The sequence below is a fragment of the Halichoerus grypus genome, chromosome 2 (genome assembly GCF_964656455.1).
Source record: "Halichoerus grypus chromosome 2, mHalGry1.hap1.1, whole genome shotgun sequence".
Classification (NCBI taxonomy): Eukaryota; Metazoa; Chordata; class Mammalia; order Carnivora; family Phocidae; genus Halichoerus; species Halichoerus grypus.
In genome coordinates, this window is record NC_135713.1 from 41,287,780 (window position 1) to 41,309,589 (window position 21,810).

At 44.7% G+C, this 21,810-nt stretch overlaps 1 protein-coding gene across 3 annotated transcripts in view; it reads right to left on the reverse strand.

Annotated features, from left to right (window-relative positions):
• Nucleotides 1-20,345, reverse strand: part of PDE6A (phosphodiesterase 6A) — a 58,134-nt gene extending 37,789 nt beyond the window's left edge. Inside the window, exons 1-5 of one of the 3 annotated variants that reach the window (XM_036080653.2) lie at nucleotides 19,872-20,345; nucleotides 12,854-13,006; nucleotides 12,018-12,107; nucleotides 11,281-11,421; nucleotides 5,938-6,012 (exon numbers count right to left, since the gene is read on the reverse strand). In XM_036080653.2, the coding sequence (XP_035936546.1) occupies nucleotides 5,938-6,012; nucleotides 11,281-11,421; nucleotides 12,018-12,107; nucleotides 12,854-13,006; nucleotides 19,872-20,345 (933 nt within the window). Of the gene's footprint in view, nucleotides 1-5,937; nucleotides 6,013-6,917; nucleotides 7,005-11,280; nucleotides 11,422-12,017; nucleotides 12,108-12,853; nucleotides 13,007-19,871 lie in introns of those variants that run through there. The other 2 variants (XM_078066732.1, XM_078066733.1) reach the window with 2 other exon arrangements.
• Between the last annotated feature and the right edge of the window lie 1,465 nt (nucleotides 20,346-21,810).

The following is a 21,810-nucleotide window of genomic DNA, read 5'->3' on the forward strand; positions in this document are numbered from 1 at the left end:
AAAGACTGCTTTCTGGAATCCAGGGAGAGAGGGAGGTGGAAAGGAGACTCCTGTCCATTTAGAGTTGTGGTCATCTCAGCCATTCCTGCAGAGCTCAGCTCCATTGTTCCAGCCCCCCTTTCTCCTTGACTCCCATCACTCAGCTGCTCTCTTTGCTGTGTCAGCTCTTCCAGACTTGTCCTTCCAAACTTACTTCATGCCCCCCAACTCACTTTCCACCTCTTCCATCCCTCCCACCTCCTTGCACCATCAAAACTCCCATCCTCTAAAGTAGATCTATTCAGTTACATGACTTCCTAACGTGAAGTGGGATATTGGCAGTGGGATACTGGATATTCCCCTAACTGTCCAGGGAAAATTCTATCACCTTATTAGATCATCGGAACACCCAGCTGCGATGGGCAGGTTAAAAACCATTTTACAAATGGGAAAAATGAAACCCAGAGAGAGGAAGAAAGGGACTCATAGTAGACAGTGAGTCAGGACAGGAGTGAAACCCTTGACTCTTACTCTCAGGGCTCTTTCTGTGACACCACTTAAGGTTAACCTTATGTTAACCTAAGATAGTATTTTACTCTCTGCATCACTCTCACCCCGAACAGGGCTATTCAAAGCATGGACGCTGGACTGGGACTATCAGAAAACCATTTGGTACCATTCCATGACGAGATAAAAACAGAAATTGAGAGTCAGTGTTTAGAAACTTGTATATAGCCGTTTGACTGAGTTAAGTTAGGTCTGTTGAGACTAATAAAAAAAGAGGAGGGGATTTACGATTTGCATGTCTTTGAAATTTTTAATTTTTCTGGTTATATAGTGTGATCCCATTTTGAAAAGTATCAGTCCAAAGTGGATTGGAAATTAAAAAAAACAAACCAACAAAGCTGTTCCTTGAGTGCAGTATTTTGAGAAGTACTGCTCTAGAGATGTAAATGTAGATACCTGAACCCCATCTGGTCTCCTGACTCACAACCTCCACAAAGAGAAACTCCTGATTCAGTCAGAGGTGTCTGAATGTCCATTTGGTTGCAGGTGATCACGACTTTCTTCAAGTTCCAGAGGCTCTGCTCCTTCTGACTAGCAGCCACTAAGACTCATGCTCTAGTCTTGGTTTTACTGTGTGCACTCCTGGGGGCTCAGTTTCCCCAGCTGGAAAACCAGTGGTATGTGTTTGTTTGAGCTGCCCTAATGGGGCAGAGCTGGGCACATGGAGATCCTGTGTCTCTCTTTGTTCTCTCTCACTGCCTTTCCTGTCCTTCTACCTTCCTCGTTAGTCTGGCCAAGGCAAGCACTGTGGACGTGGAGGGGTCCAAAGACAATCAGAAAAGAGATAATACCCAAACTAGATAATCCCCAAAGGTCTTCCCAGCTACGATTCTAAGATTGTGGTTGAATGATTAGCCATATCCCTCGTAGATTAAAATGCATATCTCCTTTGACCCGGCGATTCCATGTGTGGTCATGAATCCTAGAGACACACTTCTAAATGTGGGTAAAATCATCCTTTGCCCCAGCCAGGGGTCTCAGCCAGACTGCTTTCAGAAGTCTGGAGCCACCGTAATGCTGTCATCAGGAGGGTGGCCGCCCAGCGCCTGCATCCAGTGGATACTCTGCATGTCTCCAGAACAATGTAGCTGTATCTGTGCTGAGAGAGGAAGGGGCCGAAGTCTCGTCAAGCTGGGAAAGTCAGGCACAAACCAGAAGCATCCCATTTGTTGGGGATGATGCTGGTGGTGGAATTCTAGGAATATCTGGGCATCTGTAGATGTTCCTGGAAGGACAGACTGCTCCCACTGGCTGCCTCAGGGGAGGCTGGACTTAACGTGGTGTATCCTTTTGTACAGTGTGAGCTTTTCACAGGCTCATGTATCACCTTTTCAATAAATGTAAACAAATCGTGCCGCGGACATTTTTGAAAGGGAAGTTGTATCCTGTAGGCAGTTCCTGAAAGCAAAGGCAGCGGTCGGCATTGTCGGCACGGACCTGGTAGAGCTGAGTGGCCCTCTGTGGGGCAAGGGAGGCCGGCTTCTCTGACCTTCTCCGCCCTCTTCGGGTCTTTGTTTTAGCTCATCTGTCCTCGGCTCTGGGCTGCTCCCTGAGACCAGCTGCTGGCTCCCTGGGCCGCCGCCCCCCACGCCAGGCTTCCACCTCCAGGGGTCTCTATGAGACTCCTTCAGAAAGGTTAGAAATGGATTTTTGTCTTCTTTCTGAAGCCCACAGGAGAATCAATTTACTTTCACAGAAAGCAACAAAAAAATCAGTGTACTTCAGGTAAATAGGGCTTTTCCATACACTGCAGCTCAGCCCAGTTGACTTCAAGGCTATATTCATGTTAAGAATTCACCAGCCTTTGGAAAGTCGAAACCGAGCCATCAATGAGCTCCTTTGTTACCTTCCACCTGAGCAGCTGAGACTACAACACAAGGGGCTTTGAAAGAGCCAAAAACACAGCCATAGCAAAATTATCCTGCAGAGAAATATACCAGTTTTTAAACGAGTGCTGTTTTTTGTTTTTTTTCCACAAAGCCTAATCAGCCTGTATAACCTTTTAATAATGAAAACACACACATGTACGTTTTATTTTTTTTTTATTTTTTTAAAGATTTTATTTATTTATTTGAGACAGAGAGAATGAGAGAGAGAGAGAGAGAGCACATGAGATGGGGGAGGGTCAGAGGGAGAAGCAGGCTCCCTGCCGAGCAGGGAGCCCGATGCGGGACTCGATGCGGGACTCGATCCAGGGACTCCAGGATCATGACCTGAGCCGAAGGCAGTCGCTTAACCAACTGAGCCACCCAGGCGCCCCACAATGTTTTATTTTTAAAAGGAGATGAGGGGCGCCTGGGTGGCTCAGTCGTTAAGCGTCTGCCTTCGGCTCAGGTCATGGTCCCAGGGTCCTAGGATCGAGCCCTACATCGGGCTCCCTGCTCAGCGGGAAGCCTGCTTCTCCCTCTCTCACTCCCCCTGCTTCTGTTCCCTCTCTCGCTGTGTCTCTCTCTGTCAAATAAATAAATTAAAAAAATAAATAAATAAAAGGAGATGAAGTGAGGTGTAGCTGCTGTTGGCGATCTTTAGACTCAGGATTTGGAGAGGCTAATTGGTCAAAGTCCAGACCAAAGCTGTATTTCTCACGTGAATGTGGCACTTAAAGTGTGAGGCTGTTAGAAGGCCAGAGGGAATGCTAAAAAGCAGGACTGTAATGAGTTACTGGAAAGAAAAGCATCCTACATTTAAATTTGTGCAAATGAATTGACCCCTTATAACCTCAGTCTCCTCCACCGTGAAATGGAAATCATGAGGATACTTCCTTTATGAACCTGTTGAGAAGAGTAAATAACATAGTCCAGGTAAACTGCCAGCAGATAATGAGATTCAACGCTGGCAGCCATGATGATTGTTTGCCTATTACATGTCAGCGTGTGGTTTGTTACAGCTACCGTGGCCTGGCCCGGCCATCTTGATTATCCAGGCATTACAGATGAGGAAGGTGAGGTTAAGAGAGGTTGTCCAAGGCCACGTAACTGGCTGGCGAAGCGGGGATCTGAACTGAGGCTTGCTCTTTCCAAGCCCAGTCTTTCTAAAAGATCCACCCTGGGCCAATCCTGTCATGCTGGGTCTGGGCCCCAGCTCAAGCCTATGTGTGTCTCCTCCCTAGCTGTGTCCTAGACTTAGAACTGACCTTGGAGATGAGTTCAGTGACAGATAGATGAGAAAATCGAGTTCACCCCACAGGTTAGCAACCAACCCAAACCAAAGTCCTTTGCCCTCTGGCCTTCGCCATCACAACCTAATGCCTCATACTGTTGCAAGGACAGAGCCCTTGCTACCTGAGATGTAGAAAGGTTTCTGGAAAGGACAGTCTTAACCATAAGTGTGCTAGTCACCTTGGGGAAACCGATCAAATGGTGGGCAGCATTTCCTGGACTGGCGCTCAGTAAGAAAATGTTCCCTTCAGCTCCATCTTGAAGAGCCGGATAATTCAGAGCCCAGCATTTCTCTGGCCATCCGGGAGTTGGAGATGACCTCTGACCTCAGGGCTTCGCTCAGAGAGCTGAATATTAAAAGCAGCCTAGGAAGTTGAAGTTAACTGAAGTTGGTGGTGTCTGAAACCAACGGTGACCTCTATTCCAGTTCTTCTCCTTCTGCATTTCCAGAAGACACAGACCCAGCTCTTCCATGAATTGGAGAGAAAGCTCCGTGAGAACACATCAATCAGACCAACACGAAAAGCTGTGCTTAAAGAGAAAAGCGTCCCCGGGTTGCTTTCCAACAGTAGCACGTGATGCAGTGCTTGAAGACTTGGTCTTCCCAAATGAAATCATGGAATTGTGGGGGTGGAACAGTAGTTTGAAGCAGAACAAGAGCAGGTTAAAAAGTTACTTTGGATAAAGCACAGCAGATGATGTAGATTTCCAGAGTGAACTCTTCCTGGTGTGTTCATGAAGCTCACAGGCAAGGGTGTTAATTTTGAATTTTTGGGAGTTTGAATTAAGACTAAATTAAGTCTATCATACACACATATTCACCCACGGGAGCGTGCACGCACACATTAATTTGGGGTAGGATTAGGGTTGACTGGGTGGAATGAGGCCTCCTAGCAGAAATTGACACACAATTTCAGACAGGCTAAAAGATCTTGTGGGGCAAGCACAAGACTGAAATTCAATTCTGGGCATGACTCTGCTGCTTACTTGTCCTCTGTGGCCTCAGCTACGGTCATTCAGTCATTCTACAGGTTCCCTAGGCTGTTTGAGTGACAGATCTGATTACCTCGCCTCATCTTTTCCTCCCCACAGATATCATTTCAGCTTCTCTAAGGTGTTGATGCCTCATCTTTTAAAATAAAGCAATGGGGGGCGCCTGGGTGGCTCAGTCGGTTAAGTGTCTGCCTTTGGTTCAGGTCAGATCTCAGGATCCTGGGATGGAGCCCGCTGAGTCAGCAGGGAGTCTGCTTCTCACTCTGCCCCTCCCCCCACTCATGTTTTTTTTCCTTTCTCTCTCTCAAATAAACGAATAAAAATTTTTAAGAATAAAATCTTAAAAAAAATAAAATAAAATAAAGCAATGCTATGAAAGCAGAGGTCACAAACTCTAGTGCCTGGAGAGATCTGATAGAACCATTAGTGAAAGCGGGGGCTGAGGGCAGGGGGATACAAGGGGAATGGAGGGGACTTTGGCAAACTAGAGAGCTCAGACCAGGTCCTAAGGAGGTAGCTGCCACTCCGCTCCCACCAAATTTATTCTGTTGGAGTGCCTGGCTGGCTCAATCGGCAGACTATGTGACTCTTGATCTTGGGGTTGTGAGTTTAAGCCTCCCATTGGGTGTAGGGATTACTTAAAAATAAAATCTTAAAAAAAAAAATTTACCCTGTGGGACCGTGGGTCCAGTTTCGACTGATCTTCCACTTTTAAAAAAGAAACTGAGAATCTAGATATTTATGGGAAATATCTTGATTTTTTAATGTTAAGCTACAAATTAAAAAAAAAAAAATTTAAGTAAAAAGAAACAATTTTAAATGTATGCAGCCAAATAGGTTTATCTATTGGCTGGAATTGACCTTCTGGCTATCAATTTATACAATTAGATATTAAGGTTATTTCTAGCTCTAATTGCCTGCAATTCTAAACATTTGCTGGGTGAATCTTTGAGCAGATAGCTTTGACCTTTCTGGGGCTCTTTCCTTATCTGTGGAATGAGAATATTAATTCTTCTTTAGTCAATCCCACCACATTACTCTGAAACTCTATCAAGATATTAAAAATACCTTGCAAATTACAGGGCGTGGCAATTATGAACAATTACCAGACCTTCAAGGGAAATGACCCAACCCAGAGAAGATAAATATCTAAATGAAAAAGAAATGTCAGCAAGGTCTACAGGGCCTTACATGTGCATTCCAATAAACATTCGATCATACAGGCCAGAGAGAGACCTACCCTTCCATCCGGAGTCCTGGGACCAGAATAGGGTGGAGCCTCCCCCATCAGGACTGGCCAGACATCAAAAAATTCCTAGGAATGAGAAAGACAATAATTACATGTCTTGAAAATAGGTCAAAGAAAGGAGATTAAGAAAAGAAGACCCACCTATATGAGTCACCTATCACTGAAATTTGGAAGGTGGGAAGAACTCACTGAAAACTAAGCTTGGAAGGGAGGCAAAGTTCATTAGCATTAGAGGATGTTGTTAGAGGATGTTGATCCTGTCTGTGCTTCAAGATATTGCTGAACTAAGCCTGTCTAATCATTCAGCAACAAATAGGAGCTGAGGTGGAAAACCCTCACGCTCCCCACACTGTGGGAGGGGACATGAGAAGGAAACTGGGCTCTTTATGTCTAAGAAATTGACCTTAAGGACATGCTAAGCATGTGACAGAAGGTTTAGCTAAAACGATGTCCCCTGCAGCATCATTTATAGTAGTGAAAAGTTAGGCACAACCTAAGTGTCCAACTAAGAGGGGACATATTAGACAATTATGGTCTATCTATTAACAGTAATGCTACAGATGTCTATATGTTGGTTAAAAAGAAGCCCTTGTCGCACTGATGAGTGAGGAATGTGAGGTGACAAAAAATATAGATCACGTAACCCCAATGCTTAACTATACACAGAAAATGCTCTCAAAGAATTCACAACAAAGCATCAAAAACTGGTTTTCTCTGGGTAATTGCAGTGAGACTCTATTTAGCAATTTTTTGTATTAAAATTAATCGCTTTTGGAATCAGGGAAAAAAATATCTTGCCTAAATTAGAAAGAAAAAACAATGGTGCCAAATATGGACATATAGACCCACATCTGGGCTCCAACAAGAAAGGATGACACCCTTGAGACAACTTTTAAAGATACAGGCAGGAAAGAGAGAAAGAGCCAGCTAAGGCATTGTATGGGCACACAGCCTCAGAAGAAGAAACTCACTGGGACATTGCACGAGCTCTTCCCTGCCACTTGTCTACTGGTTTTCCTGGGCCTGGCAGAAGAGGCCTCCATGCTTCATTGCCCTCTCTGTTCATTCATCTGTTGCTATTCAGGGACAGTGATCCATTCGTGCTGGGTCATTGTGGGTAGGATGCTAACTTCTGCTCTTGGCCTCTTTCTCATTTGGTTGGGTTATCTATTCCAACATGCAGAGCACAAGCAGAAGAAAGTCCACATGAAATTCAAACTCCGTGTCCTCAAACTTCTGCGCAGTTGGACTCTTTGTCTTGACTACACAACAGGAAGAAATTCAGTTCTGGGGGAAAATGTGCATAGGGAGCCTACCTGAGCCCCACAACATGTTTGCTGCTAGACATACAGAGATGAATAAGGCAGAGTTCACACCCTGGGGGATCTTGCTGTCTCTTGGAGGAGACAATCAAGTACTCAAGTAACTATAGTTAGGTAGGGTAAGACAGGGTAAGAACCAAACAGTAATGGAAAAAGAACACAAATGTTAGAGGAGCCCGGAAGAAAGACAAATACATTGGGCTGACAGCCTCTGTGTCAAACACTGCGTGGCTTTGAAGATTGTCCCAGAGAGCAACGGTGGGCTGGGTGGAAAGTGGGGTGTATTTATGCTTGCCTTGCTCGCTCTCAATCTCTCTCTCTTTCTTCTTTCTTCTATTTTAAACATCTTTATTGACAGGTAATTCATGTGCCATATAATTCACCCAGTTAAAATGTACAGTTCAGTGGTTTTATTGACTTCTGTCATGTCAATAGCTCAGATAAGAGCTCTGCCTACCTTGGACCTACCTGGCAGGTCGTTAGAATGATTGTGTGCAGACCAGCCCATTTCTAACTGCTAGATTGTTCCATCTTTTGGGGATGACTAGGCAGAATATTCTTGTTTAAATGTGACTTTCCTTTTTGAGAGGGAGTTCAGAAGAAATAGAGCAGAATACAACACCACACAGCAGCCTGCACCTGAGGTCAAATTCTTTAAGGTGTGAACTGGGCACTTTTTGAATTCAACTACTCGGAAATTCTTTTGATTACGAAAGAACCATTCATTTGTATGAATTCATTCATTTGCTACTTCCTGAAGGTGTGTCAAAGGACTTATTCCTGGACTCGGTGATATTTGGCAAAATACTTGGTTCAGAAGTATGCAGAAGTCAAATGGACATCTGCACTAGAATCAGAGGTTCCCTAACATCAGTAGATAGCCCACCTGTACCAAAATCACATAAAGAACTATATTAAAAGCAAAAATCAGAAAAATTGACCCATGAGTATATGGAAATCTGGTATATGATAAAATAGCCTATCTAAATGGTGGCATTTTAAAACAGTGAAGAAAGGATAGACTATTCTTTAACTGGAGAAAAATGAGTGAGGGACAAAATTTATCCCTACCTCAAACCATACACATTCATAATTTCAAGATGAATGAAAGATTAAAATCAGAGCACATCAGATTATTTCAGATTATCTTCATCATATTAAGGTTGGGGAAGTCCTTCTTAAACAAAATCCAAAACTCGAGTGTCCAATATATACGGACACTTGATGAGAGAGGTATGTTAGGGAAAGATGATATTTTCTTTTTTTTTTTTTTTAAAGATTTTATTTATTTGACAGAGAGAGAGAGAGCACAAGTAGGCAGAACAGCAGGGAGAGGGAGAAGAAGAAGCAGGCTCCCCACCGAGCAGGGAGCCTGACGTGGGGCTCGATCCCAGGACCCTGGGATCATGACCTGAGCCGAAGGCAGCCGCTTAACTGACTGAGCCACCCAGGCGCCCCTACATGATATTTTCAATAGGACAGTGGAGAAAGAATGGTCTTTTCAGTAAATGGTGCTGGGTCAATTGGATATCCATATGGAAAAAAGTTAATATTAACCCTACCTCACACTGTACATTTAAAAAATTCCAGGTAGATTATAGAGCTACATGTGAAAGTTAAAACAATGAAATTTTAGAGTTAACATAGATGAATATCTTTAATACCTTGGGGCCAGCAAAGATTTCTTAAATAGGGCACAAAAATCAATAACCATTAAAAAAAATCAATAAATTGAACTACATTATAATTCAGAATTTACATTCACTGAAAAATACTATTAAGAGAATGAACGCACAGAGTGGAAGAAGGTATTTGCAATGTGTGTATTCCACAAGGAACCCATATCTAGAATATATAAAGAATGCCTACAAATCCTAAGATTTATTTTTTTAAATCCTAAGATTTAGGGATGCCTGGGTGGCTCAGTCGGTTAAGTGGCTGCCTTCGGCCTGGGTCATGATCCCAGGGTCCTGGGATCGAGTCCCACATCGGGCTCCTTGCTCAGCAGGGAGCCTGCTTCTCTCTCTCTCTCCCTCTGCTTGTGCTCTCTCTGTCAAATAAATAAAATCTTTAAAAAAAAAAAAAAAAAAAAAATAAATCCTAAGATTTAAAAAGACAAAAGATTTTTTAAAAATGGAGAAGAGACTTGAATAGGTACTTCTTTTGAAGATATCCACATGGTCAATAAATGAGAAAAAATGTTCAACTTCATCAGTCATTAGGGGAATTCATGTTAATACCCAATGAGATATCACCACATGCCCGCCTGTATGGCTAAGATTAACAAGACTGGCAATACCAAGTATTGTAAGGAAACCCTCATACATTGCTAGTGGGAGTGTAAAATCATTTTGAAAATCAGATGGGCAATATCTATTAAAACCAATACCCAGAAATTCTACTCCTAGGTAAACATCTAACAGAAATGGGTACAACTGTGTATCAAAAGATATATACTATAATGTTTGTAATAGCAATATTCATAATAACCCAAACCTTAAAACTCAAATGCCCATCAAAAGTAGAATGAATAAATACTTTGAGGATTATTTATATAATGGAACATTCCACAAGAATGAAGATGAATCAATGAACGCTATGTGAAGCAATAAAGATGGATCTTACAACCAAAATGTTGAGCAAAAGGAGCTAGATACAAAAGAGTATATATTTGTATGATTTTGTTTATAGGAACTTCAAAAATAGGCAAAACTAACATGGCATTAAAGGTGAGTGCTAAAGAAGCTCTATGTAGGGTGAAAGCCAGAAAGAAGTAAGTTGCCAACTTCAGGGAATTCTCAGAAAATGCTCTCGAAGGTGGGCAGAAACCTTCCCCATGTTTGTCAAGCCTACAGCCCACCTGGGACTTCTTTAATGAACTCCCCCCTTCAGGGAGGAGGGTATGGAAGTTAATGGGAAGGGGTAAGCAAAGGGCTCCTGAGGTGTTAGTAATGTTCTATCTCTTAATCTTGGTGGTAGTTACATGGGGATGTTCACGCTGTACAAATCATTGACCTATTCACTTGCAATTAGTGCTTGCCTCTGTGTATATATTCTATTTCAACACAAAGGCTTATTAAAAAGAATCCACATGTACTGATGTGGAGAGATGTTCACAAAACATTAAGTAAAAAAAAAAGCGACTATCAGGAAATATGGTCTAACATCTATTAAACAGTTCCTCAGAAGATTCTGATTCAAGTCTAGGAGCCTCTGGACTAGACCCAAGGTCTTTTCCAACTCCAGATTCTGCAATTCTTTAATCATTAAACCAAATATTTGGAGGGTCTGCATTGGTCAGTGCACCACACTCAGCACAAGGCCCTACAAAATGAAACTGACAGGAATCCTGGATCTTGGCTCTTTGGGATAAGAAATCACAAATCTAGGTAACTCTAGAACTCTATTCCAAGGCAGAAAATGATTAGTTGCAGGAAGCGGAGACAGGTAGAGAAAGAAAAATGGGGGGAATTGGTTGGGGAAAACCTGGCTGAAAAATACTGCAGGGGGCTGTATTTGTCTGTGTGTCCTTTGCCTCTGCAGATCTGCCCCCTGAGCATCCAAAGGGACCAGATCCAAACATCTGCCTCCGCTTTAACTGCCCAGAGGGGCCGTGGGCTTGACAGACCATGAGGAAGGTTTATGCCCACATTTGAGTGCATTTTCTGAGAATTCCTGAAGTTTTGGCAACTTTCTTCTTTCTGGCTTGCACCCTACATGGAACCTCTTTGTCACTCACCTTCACCACCTCATCAAGCCTTCTCACATATGCTTTTTTCTTTTCCCACGGACCAGGGAAGACCAGGTTGTTTTCACTCACTTGTGCCCTAGGTCGACTTTTCCCCTTTAAAGGTTGGTACTCCACTCTTCAGTATGAAAGACCTGTGAAGACCTTTTGCAACCAGCCACATCCTCCCTGCCTCTTCCCTGTGAACTGAATGTGCGACACAAGTCCGGGTTCCACTTATATTTAACCTGTTCTTGGACAGGTCTGTTTCTGAAGCCTTCTTACCTTCTGCTTGGTCATGTCTAAGAGCCCCACAGAATATCTGTCACAGTTGAGGAAGGCTCGGACCGTGTATAGGGCTTTGTGGAACTGCCTCTCAATGTCCGTAAGCTCTTCAAAGACTTTGCTCCCAGACCACAGCAGTATCTTAACAAAACACAAAAACAGAATCAAAGTTTCTAAGGCACAAAGCAGCGGCTCACAATAACCCAGAGACAGAGACAGGATAATTATCCCCATTTTACAGATGGAGAAACTGAGGCCCCAGAGAGCTGAAGTAACTGACCAGCTTATATTGGGTCCAACTGTTTCCATTTCTTTCATTTCATAAATTGTTAACAAGAATAATAATAACAAACATTGATTGAACACAAGTGCATTATCTCATTTGCTATTGACAATAATTTTTTGAGGGTGGAACCAATCCATAATAGCCTCACTTTTCAAATGGGGGACACTGAGGCTCAGACAGAGGAAGTGATTTGCCCAGGGTCTTAGAGTTGGTAAATGACTTAATGTTGGTAAACAACTTAATCTAAATTGCCTTACTTGAAAACTGTGCATATAATCCCTCTGGGATACAGCTTTACAAACATGGCTACCTCATTAACACTGGGATGCTGGGCAGAGACTCCATGATGGTTCCCAGACACTTTTATCAACCACTGCCTTTCCAGCCTGACTACATCAATGCATCAATAAAAAGACATGCCCAGTCCATTCCCTTGAGCCAAGCCCCTTACCTGGCCACGCCGAGTCTCACAGTTGTGCAGGTAACTCAGGTGGTATACCTTCATGATTAGATTTGCAAAATTGAGGTACTTGAGAAGAATCTAGAAATCAAACAGCATGAGGGGAAATAGATGAGAAGGAGAAATCCCTCCTCTGGCCACTTCTGCCATCAGCAAATATTTGAATATTTTAAAAGCAGCAGAGGCGATTTGAGCAGATGGATCATGGAATGCTGACTCATAAAATGGTGCATTGTAAGAGTGTAAAACTCATAGAATGTAGAATGTCAATGTTCATAGGACGTATTAATGAAAAATTGCTACTATTTATTGAGTTTGCCGTCCCTGTGATAAGTCATTTAGGTATGTTATCTTATCTGATCATCACAAGTACCCTGAGAGATGGATACTGTAAAATTAGGCCCATTTTACAGATAAGAAAACTGAGGCTTAGAGGTGCCTGGCTGGCTCAGTTGGTAGAGCATCTTACTCTTGATCTCAGGATCCTGAGTTCCAGCCCCACGTTGGGTGTGGAGCCTACTTAAAACAAAAACAAACAAACAAACAAACAAACAAAAAACCCCTGAGGTTTAAAGAAATTATGTAACTTTCCCAAGTCAAACATTTAGGTATTAGCAGAGCCAGGACAATTATCCCTGTACTCCTGGCTCCAGAGCCCCACATCCTAACCATTACCCTGTCCTGTCTCCCTCAGAGAGCATCACACTAATCCCCTTATCTTACAGATGGGGAAGTCAAGGCCAGACCAAGTAACAAGGTTCAGGGGACTTCTTGAGCTGGGACACCTGCTGGCATGACCACCCCAGCAGTTTCTAAAGCATTCTTACCTCCTCATCTGTCTTGGTGAAGTGGGGCCCGTCCACTTTATTCACAGCCATGATTATGGCCACCACATCCTTCCCATTCATTACGGGGGAAGCCAAGATGTTCTTGGTCTGGTACTCTGTGAGGGTGTCCACGAAGTCACAGAAATGCTCATCCTGAAGGAAGGCAGAGACAGGCATGGGTGGGCAGAGGAAGAGCAAAGACAGTAAAACAGCCCAGAGCCCCATGTGCCCATGGTAGGAGGTGGGAGGAGGGGACACGCTATTATCTTTTGAAAAGAGAATGAAGTCATTTCCATCGACTTCCATTCAGCAAGGGCAATGCAATCAGGGGTGATTTCTGCCCTGGAAGCCTCCAAAATCCAGTAGGAGAAGGTCTGATTTACAACTTACTAAGGACTGTGGAGGAGATGCAAGCAAAGCTCTGTGGGGGCCTGAGGATGGGGGGACTGACTTTGAATGGGAGGGAGTTTAGAGAAGGCTCTCTTGAGGTGATGGGAGTTAAGCCTGAAATAGAAGCTTGAGTGAAGAAAAGACTTTAGTGAGTATAATAATCACAATTGCTAGCAGGTATCAAGTGTGGTGCTTTACTTATATCAGCTCACTTTAATCCTATGAGATGGGGACTGCTGGTAGCCCATTCTCTGCAAAGGGAAACTGAGACTCCAGAATGTTAATGTGACTTGCTACGTGTATGTGTGTGTGTGTGTATGTATGACTCTAGAACCTGCCCTCAGCTCTGCTGCCTTTAAGGGAGGCCTTGGTAAGGTTGGACCTGAGTTCAGGTCATCCAACAAAAGAACTTGGGACTTCCAGCTTTTTGAGCAATTCGGTTCTAGCACCACACAATCAGTCCAATGGACATCCCTCTCTCACAGGTCTTAATGGAAGCCCCGTTGTGTGTCAGGCCTTACGCTGAGCGGTAGGGATACAAGGGAGGCTAAGGCTCAGGCCAGCTCATAGACAAATCACTAATAGTAATACAGGACCTAAGGCTCGGCTCAAAGCTGTGGGAGTACAGAGGAGTACACATCCCGGCACCCCACCCCTAAAGCAGCCTGGGAGGCCAGCCCAGGGCAGAAAGAGGAGACAGAGCCTGAATTGTTGTCTTAAACCCGAAAGAATCCACCTTTCTGTTTCTTGGTAGCACTATGAGTTTTCCCAACCCTCGGCATTGCTTGGGACACAAGCCAGCCCAGATATGCACAGTTCATGCTGTTCTGAGAAAGGAAGTGTATTTCATAGAGGCGATTCACACAGCTTTTCTAGAATCGAGTGTGCAGAACCTTTCCCACGGTAGAGAAATGCAGAGCGTGATGCTCCGAATCTATGGATTTCTTCTAGTCAGGGTAGGATTAGACAGGCGACAACACTGTTGTCAGTGAAGGTGTCTCAAACCAGGTGAAGGGTACAGGAATTAAGAGAAGCCTGTAGAGCTCTACTTGAACTAGCATCCGAGGATTAAGCAAAATCTCTAAAGAGGCATTAGTCATGAAGCGTTTCTATGTCATTCTCTAAGGACACTGATAAATCCCTAAACACAGGCCTGGGTGGGGCATGTTCGGATTCATTTCATTAAGCCGTTCTGTCTTGCAATATTCACTTCTATCAAGGAAGACAATACTTGGGCCTTACCTGCCTCTGAAACAGATGTTACTAAATCCACCAGAACCCTCTTTTCCACTGAGAAGCCCCAGAACTCTCTCACAAATAATACAACTGCCAGCTGACTGGTGTTCGCACAATCATTGCCATCCTCATACTTTCAGCATAGAAAGTATTCTACACAGCCATGTCACAGAACCTCAGGTTATCAGAAGCAGGGGGGCCTTAGAAGCCATTTAGCTCAAACTGTTTATTTTAAAGTCCTGGGAATCAGATGCCCCACTTAGGGAAAGCCCAGAGTCATTCATTCATCCAGTGAGCATTCATGGAGTGCCTTATGCCAGGCACTGTTCTAGACCCTGAGGCGCAGCAGTGAACAAGGGAGGCTTCTCTGTAGAGGTGATGCTGAGAGCTGAAGTTTCAGGGGAGCCAGGTGGGTGGAACACATTCTAAGCAGGGAGCACAGTGAGTGCAAAGGCCAGGAGGGGGCAGTAAGTTGGCCCATCTGAGAAACAGAAAGAAGACCAGTGTAGCTGAAGCAGAGCGAGGGAGAGGGAGAGTGGAGGGCAAGGAAGTCCGACAGGTGGGCAGGAGCCCCATCTGGCTGAGCCTCGGAGGCCACTGTGAACAGGTTAGATTCTATTCCAATGCAACGTAAGACAGCTTCTCATTCTTGGAAATCCCAGTTCCTCTTTTCAAACCTTCATGGTGTCAAGCTCCGCTGTGTCCCATGGTGAGATTTACTGTTTATGGAGCAATAATGATATATGCAGCCCTGAACCTGATGACTTAATCTGTTATCTCATTAACTCTCACATCAGCCCTGTCACATAGAACCTTCCCTCTTCTGTAGACAACTCCCTTGCTGACAAGTGGGACAGCCATTCATTCACTGGTTTATATACTGATACACTGATTGATTGATTGATTCATTCATTCATTCATATTTACTGAACACAGGCTCTGTGAAAAGCACTGGATATGCCAAGACCAATAAGAAGGAAGAGGCTGTCCTCATTGGGTTCTCACAGGATAGTGGGAACATCATGTAAAACATGAACCCACAATTCAAATCATAATGTGAAGGATGTCCCCACAGGATGGGTGAATGGGAGGGAGGGACTTGTTCTCTGAGGCTTCAGGGGGTCAATCAGTATATTATCAGTAGTTGAAGATTCTCTGAGCCTCAGTTTGCCCTTTCATCAAATCAGAGTGTTGGACCGAGTCCTCCTTGAGGCTTCCTTCCAGTCTAGCATGCTAGGTTCCGGGTCTCACGTACAGGGAAGGACAACAGCTGTGAGAGTCTCTGGAAATGTGCTCTCAGGTTCAGTCTTCAGAAATGGGAATTGTCATGTGTTGGAAAAACTCCCTGTTCTCCTTTCCTCTCACACTAGTAACACACTCACGTCACTCTGACACCAGATACTAGGTGTCTCTCCCACACTGACCACTTCTCTGACACCAGCTGACCATCCAGCAGTTCAGTTGAGTTCTGACACCATCTGTCGCGAGTCAGCATCAGACCCCGCAGGTAAGAGTTCAATCCCACAAGACTGTCCCCACTTCAGATGCCAATCACAAGTTCCAGTTGGTCACCTATACTTCTGACGGGCTGGCTAGAGTAGGATCCCAAGACCCCCTCCTTGGGTTCAATAATTGGCCAGAACAGCTCACAGAACTCAGGGAAATGCTTACATTTATAGGTTCATTGTATGATAAAGGACATAATAAAAGATACAGATAACCTGTCATGTGAAGAGATACATAGGGTGAGATCCAAAAGGGTCTTGAGAGCAGGCACTTCTGACCCCTATAGTTGAGGTGTGCCGCCCTCCTGGCACGTGCCTGTGCTCACCAACCCAGAAACTCTCTGAACCCTGTCCTTTTGGGGATTTTTATGGAGCCTTCATCACATCTGCATGATTGATTACTAGCTCCATTTCCAGCCCATCTCCTGTTGTCAGAGAATGGGGAGGTGGGCTGAAAGTTCCAAGTTTCTAATCATGGCTTCATCTTTCTGGTGATTGGCTCCATCGAGGAGCCCACCAAAAGTCATCTCACTAGAACAAAAAACAATCTACCAGACAGGAAATTCCAAAGAATTTAGAAGCTCTGTGTCAGATGCTCCTATCACTTAGGAAATGGAAGAGTCTTAAGAGTTCTGTGTCAGGAATCAGGACAAAGACCAAATAAATATTTCTTTTTATAAATCACAATATCACAGCCAACTGGCAAGGGTCATCATTTATTAATTCATGCAATAATCTGTAATGAGGACCCACTCTGTCCCAGGCGAATAAACCAGACAGGAACAGGCAGGCTTTGTGGGCTTTCCTAAGGAGAAAGGATAAAGAATAAAACACACACAAATATTGAAGGGCTAGTAGGGTTGCCAGATTTAGCAAATAAACACAAGATGCCTAGTTAAACTTGAATTCCAAGTAAATAAATACTTTTTAAAGTACAAGTATATCCTAAATATTGCATGGGACATACTTATACTAAAATATTGTTCTTTGTTTACCTAAAATTCAAATTTTACTGGGAATCCTGTATTTTATCTGACAATCCTAATGGCAAGTCTCCCTGAGGCGATCCCAAGGTTGAGCAGGAATTTGCTAGGACATGGGGACTTATATTTCAACCCTGGGAAACTTCTTCATTCATGGTTTCACATTTCAAAAATCCAGTGACTGTAACCATGGCCCAAGTGTTTTGAGGGTGCTGAAGGCTATCACTTGTTGATGGTACAGGGTCAACCCAGACCTCAGTCTATACCATCTTCCTCGTCCTCCCCCCAGCTTCCAGTCACTATCCAGAGTCCCAAGTAGAGCAAGATTCCTCAAGGAAAGAGCAAACACAGGCAGATGCTGATTACCAGGGCTTGCTGGCTTGGACGAACTTCACCCTGGCCTGAGTCACCAGCCAGAGAGACTGACCCAGGCTTGAAAGCTTCCAGGGAAGCTCAGGCATTCCTTCCAGAGTGAACTTTGGGTTTGAGCAGGAAATAGCGGGCGTTCCCTTAGCATAGAGGCTCAGCAAACTCTTAGACCAGGGTACGTCAGCATCGGAGCACCTGCCTACATCCTCAGTCCCTCAACACCAGGATCGACAGAAACTCTTAGCACCTCTCTTTTGTTTTTCCCACCAACAAATTCTAAACTGAAAGCTCCAGAAGGGCAGGACTGGATTCTTCTCCAAATCCTACACAGACCTGGTACAGCAGCCATCCCTTAGAATAGATCCTTAACAACAGAAGAGTAATAATAACAACAAGGGGTGGGAGCGGCCAATAGCAGTCACTACAATGTGCCAAGAACCTTGCTAGACGGGAAATAATTTGCTCTTTTGATCCTACAACAACACTGCGCAGTAGGTATTCTCGCCCCATTTTATAAATTAGGAAGTGAGCCCAGGCAGACTCAACAATACACCAAGGCACTATTCTTAGAAAGTCACAGAGTCGTGATTCACACCCAGATGTGACCTCAAAGCTTAACCTCTTCATTCTCTGCTATATGATTTGGAATGACCACTAGGAAACAGCATCCAGTCCAATGCCCTCATTTTGTAGATAAGGCAGAAGTACAGAATAACAGAGCAGTGAAAAGTGTGGGCACAAGGCCAGAGTGCCTGGGTTCAAGTACCTGCTCTGTCACTTTCTGTCAGAGTGGCTCTGAGCAAGTTATTAACCTTTCTGGGTTTTAGTTTCACCATCTGTGAAACAGGGATAATCTGTTACGTTATAAGACTGGCAATCCATGTGGGCTACAATTAAAGTCTAGAGAGAGTTGAAGGGAGAACAGACTCCAGTCTAGTTGAAAGCCCCCTGAATGCACAACCATCCTCCTACCCTTGGATGTCCAAGGGGAAACAGGGAAAGATGAGCCCCATGGGAGATCCAACCCAGTGGATTTAGAGAAAACCATCTCCCACAGAGGTCGAAGTCTGTGCTTCTTATCTTGCCAAGGAACCCAAGTCAAAAAGACAATCCGTTTAAGTTCCTGCGTTTGTGGTTTGGAAGTCCTGGCCTTGCCCTAATTCCTTGGTCACTTTGGGCAAGCCCCTTCTCGAGCTCTCCTGACTCTAGGCTCCTCAGCCATTAAATAAGGCAGATGGATGAGATAATTTCTGGAGCCTCCTCTCTCCCCTTTTAACCTTATGACTCTTAATCTGAAATAAGGCCAGAGGTAAGGCGAGCATAGTCACAAAATGTCCAGGCTGCATCTTGGAAATGCCTGAACACAGGCTCCTGGTTTGGTCAGTGCTGCTGACCAGGCTTGGGCCCTGCTATCATGGGGCAAACATTCTTTTGGGCAAGACAGGGGTTAAAGGAATTGAGTATAATTACCTGATGGTGAGTCTTTTATGCCGAGTATTGACTGAGCTTCTGCTTTGTGCCACACATTTGCTAGGATAAAGTGGAGAATAAGGCAGGCATGGTCCCTGGCCCCCAGGCTTATTATGATAAATGGTTTTAGGAAGGAAACTGTGACAGAGGGATCTGGGAGGGCCTCCTGGAAGAAGTGACCTGTAAGTTGAGATCCAAAGGATAACTAGGAGTTGGCCCCAGGGGCAGAGAGCCTTGGGGGGAATCTGTATGAAGTGTTTTGTCCTGGTGATCAAAGAGGTCTTTATCAGAGCTGCCAGTAGAATCCCATGGAAAGCTGGACTCAGAAACAAGAGCCAAGCGCTTAACCAAGTGGTCCTATTTACATTTCCAGTAATGAAACAGACCGCCATCATATATCTTCTGATGTAATGCACAAAGATAAACACAACATCACCTCTAGGATACTCCTGATAGAAACGCATGACCTGAATCTAATCATGAAGACACAGACAAAGCCCAAATGGAGGGACACTTCTGCAAAGTATTTGGCCTGCTCCCTTCAAAAACCTCAGCATCGTGGAAAACAAGACAGGCTGAGGAACTGTTTCAGATTTGAGGGGACTAAAGAGATAGTGCTATCTGGGTGTAATTGAGGCGAATGGCAAAAACTGAATCTGCACTGTTTATTAGATAATAGTATTGCATCAATGCTACATTTCCTGAATATGTATCCACAGTGGTGGCTACATAAGAAATGTCCTTGTTCTGGAAATACACAACACATTGTCTACTCTTGACTCCCAAATGGGTCAGAAAAAATGGAGAGATAAAACAAATGTGGCAAGGAGTGAACAACTGGTGAATCTGGATGAAAGATACATAGTTGTTTGTACTATTTTTAAACCCTTCTGTTAGGTTTGGATTTTTTTCCCAAATAAAATGTTATAAGTAAATAAATTAAGAGAAGTGCCAAACTGTGACCAGCCCAGTATTGATGGCCAGCAGCTCCCCACCCCACTTGCACCCCCCAAGACCCCAGGAATAATGCCTCCCTGCCCCCCATTCTTATGGGGAAGAGGATACCTCTTCTGTGTTGAGGACGTTGATGACCTTTTTAGAGTGCGCGACGTGACCCACCACACCCATGTCCAGGGGGAACACAATCTCCGAGTCGGGCACCACCAGGCATTCCTCAAGAACAGCATCCTTGTGGACGTTGAAGAGCCGGGTGGCTAGCTCCGCGATGCCATTTCGGGCCCTGTACATGAACAGGCTCATGCGGTCTGCCCGCAGGAGGAAGCACAGCTTCTTCATGACGTTGAAGATGCATCTCTCCGTCTGCAAATTTTCCTGGAAGTCCCGCAGGAGGTCGAAGATGATTTCACTCTCCTCCACGCTGCTCAGCGAGTGGTAGTTGCTGAAGTCCACGGCTGCCTCCTTGGCCCCCAGCAGGTCTGAGATGACCTTGGCCCGGTAGCGGAGGTTGTAGTACTGTTTGGCAAACATGATATTCGAGTCCAGGAACTTCTCCACCTGCTCCGCCGTCACCTCGCCCATGGCTGGAATCCCACTGGCTACTTCGGTGGAGAAATAGCTCCAGCTGGCCTTCCCAGGGAAGGTTTATAGTTCGTGGCAAGACGGAGTCGGGAGGTGTTTCGTGTCAAGCTGGGCTTCTGTGGGTCTGGCCTGTGGATCTCGCCGTTATGGCTGCAGAGGTGAAGGAGAGAGCTCGGGAGATTAAATCATTAATATTTCCCGAGAGCAAGGATTATGAGGATCAGAAGGTTCCAGATGCCGCCAGGCCCCAGATGGGAGAAGGTGAGAGTTTCCTTTTCACCTTGGCCTGAGAGCTGAGAAGGGATTTCTAGACAGAGCAGGAGGTGGGCAAAACTAAAAACAACCCCCCAGCAGAGACTGCCAAACGGGCAGCGCAGGGACGACCCACTACTGTAGGTGTGTTTTTCTTCAACGTTTGACACAGAAGACTACCTACGCTGTTTGGGAGATTTGTTCAGCTACTCTTGGAGAATCGGAAGATCTAACAACTCTGGGCCCACTTTCCTCCCTGGCAGGCATGGCTAGAGCTGAGAGGGACTGCCCGCCCGGCTCCCATCCCCCTGCCCCTCCCCCCACCCTCTGTGCCCCCTTTCCCAGGGCCTCCCCAGAACCGCTTCACCGCGCATGCTCACCATTCAGCCTGCTTCCCTGTGTGCATTACAGGTCTGGCAGCTACCGGCCCGATTTCAGAATCTGCATCAAAGTCTTTCCCAGCTTTAGAAGTCAACGACCCTTTAATTTTAGAATTCCAGCGGCCCTCCTAAAAATAACACCGTTGGGGCGCCTGGGTGGCTCAGTCCTTAAGCGTCTGCCTTTGGCTCAGGGTTCGAGCCCCACATCGGGCTCCCTGCTCGGCGGGAAGCCTGCTTCTCCCTCTCCCACTCCCCCTGCTTGTGTTCCCTCTCTCGCTGTGTCTCTGTCTGTCAAATAAATAAATAAAAATCTTAAAAAAAAAAAAAAACACTGTTCACATTTTTTTCTTTTATGACAAAAATACATGTTCACTGTAGAAAATACACAAAGATCATTAAAATCACCCATAATCTTGCTACTCAGAGGTAACCTTTAAGGAGCATTTTTGTTTCTGTCCTTTCTGTAGAGGCTTGCTTTTAAAATCTGTTTCCCTTAAACCTCCCTCCCCCACCGCCCCCATCTTTCTCTTGGCACTTTAATGTGGTTTTTTTCTGGATACAATCTGTATCTTTTTGGATTGTCAGTCAGAAATGCACACATAGTCTAGCTGCTGTCGGCTCTTTTTGAATCTTGAAATACCAGAATCTTCCCTGAAGTACCCTCTAGTACACTAGGGGAGGAGAACATTTTCTTTCTGATGAAATGTACTTTTCATTTCCGTGAATATACCTGTGAAAGCCTGGTGTCTCTATGTTGTAAATACTGTGGAATGCAGGCTAATAGACTGTTGTTGGCACCCTGAAATTTGCAAATGAACTTCAACGGAAAGTAG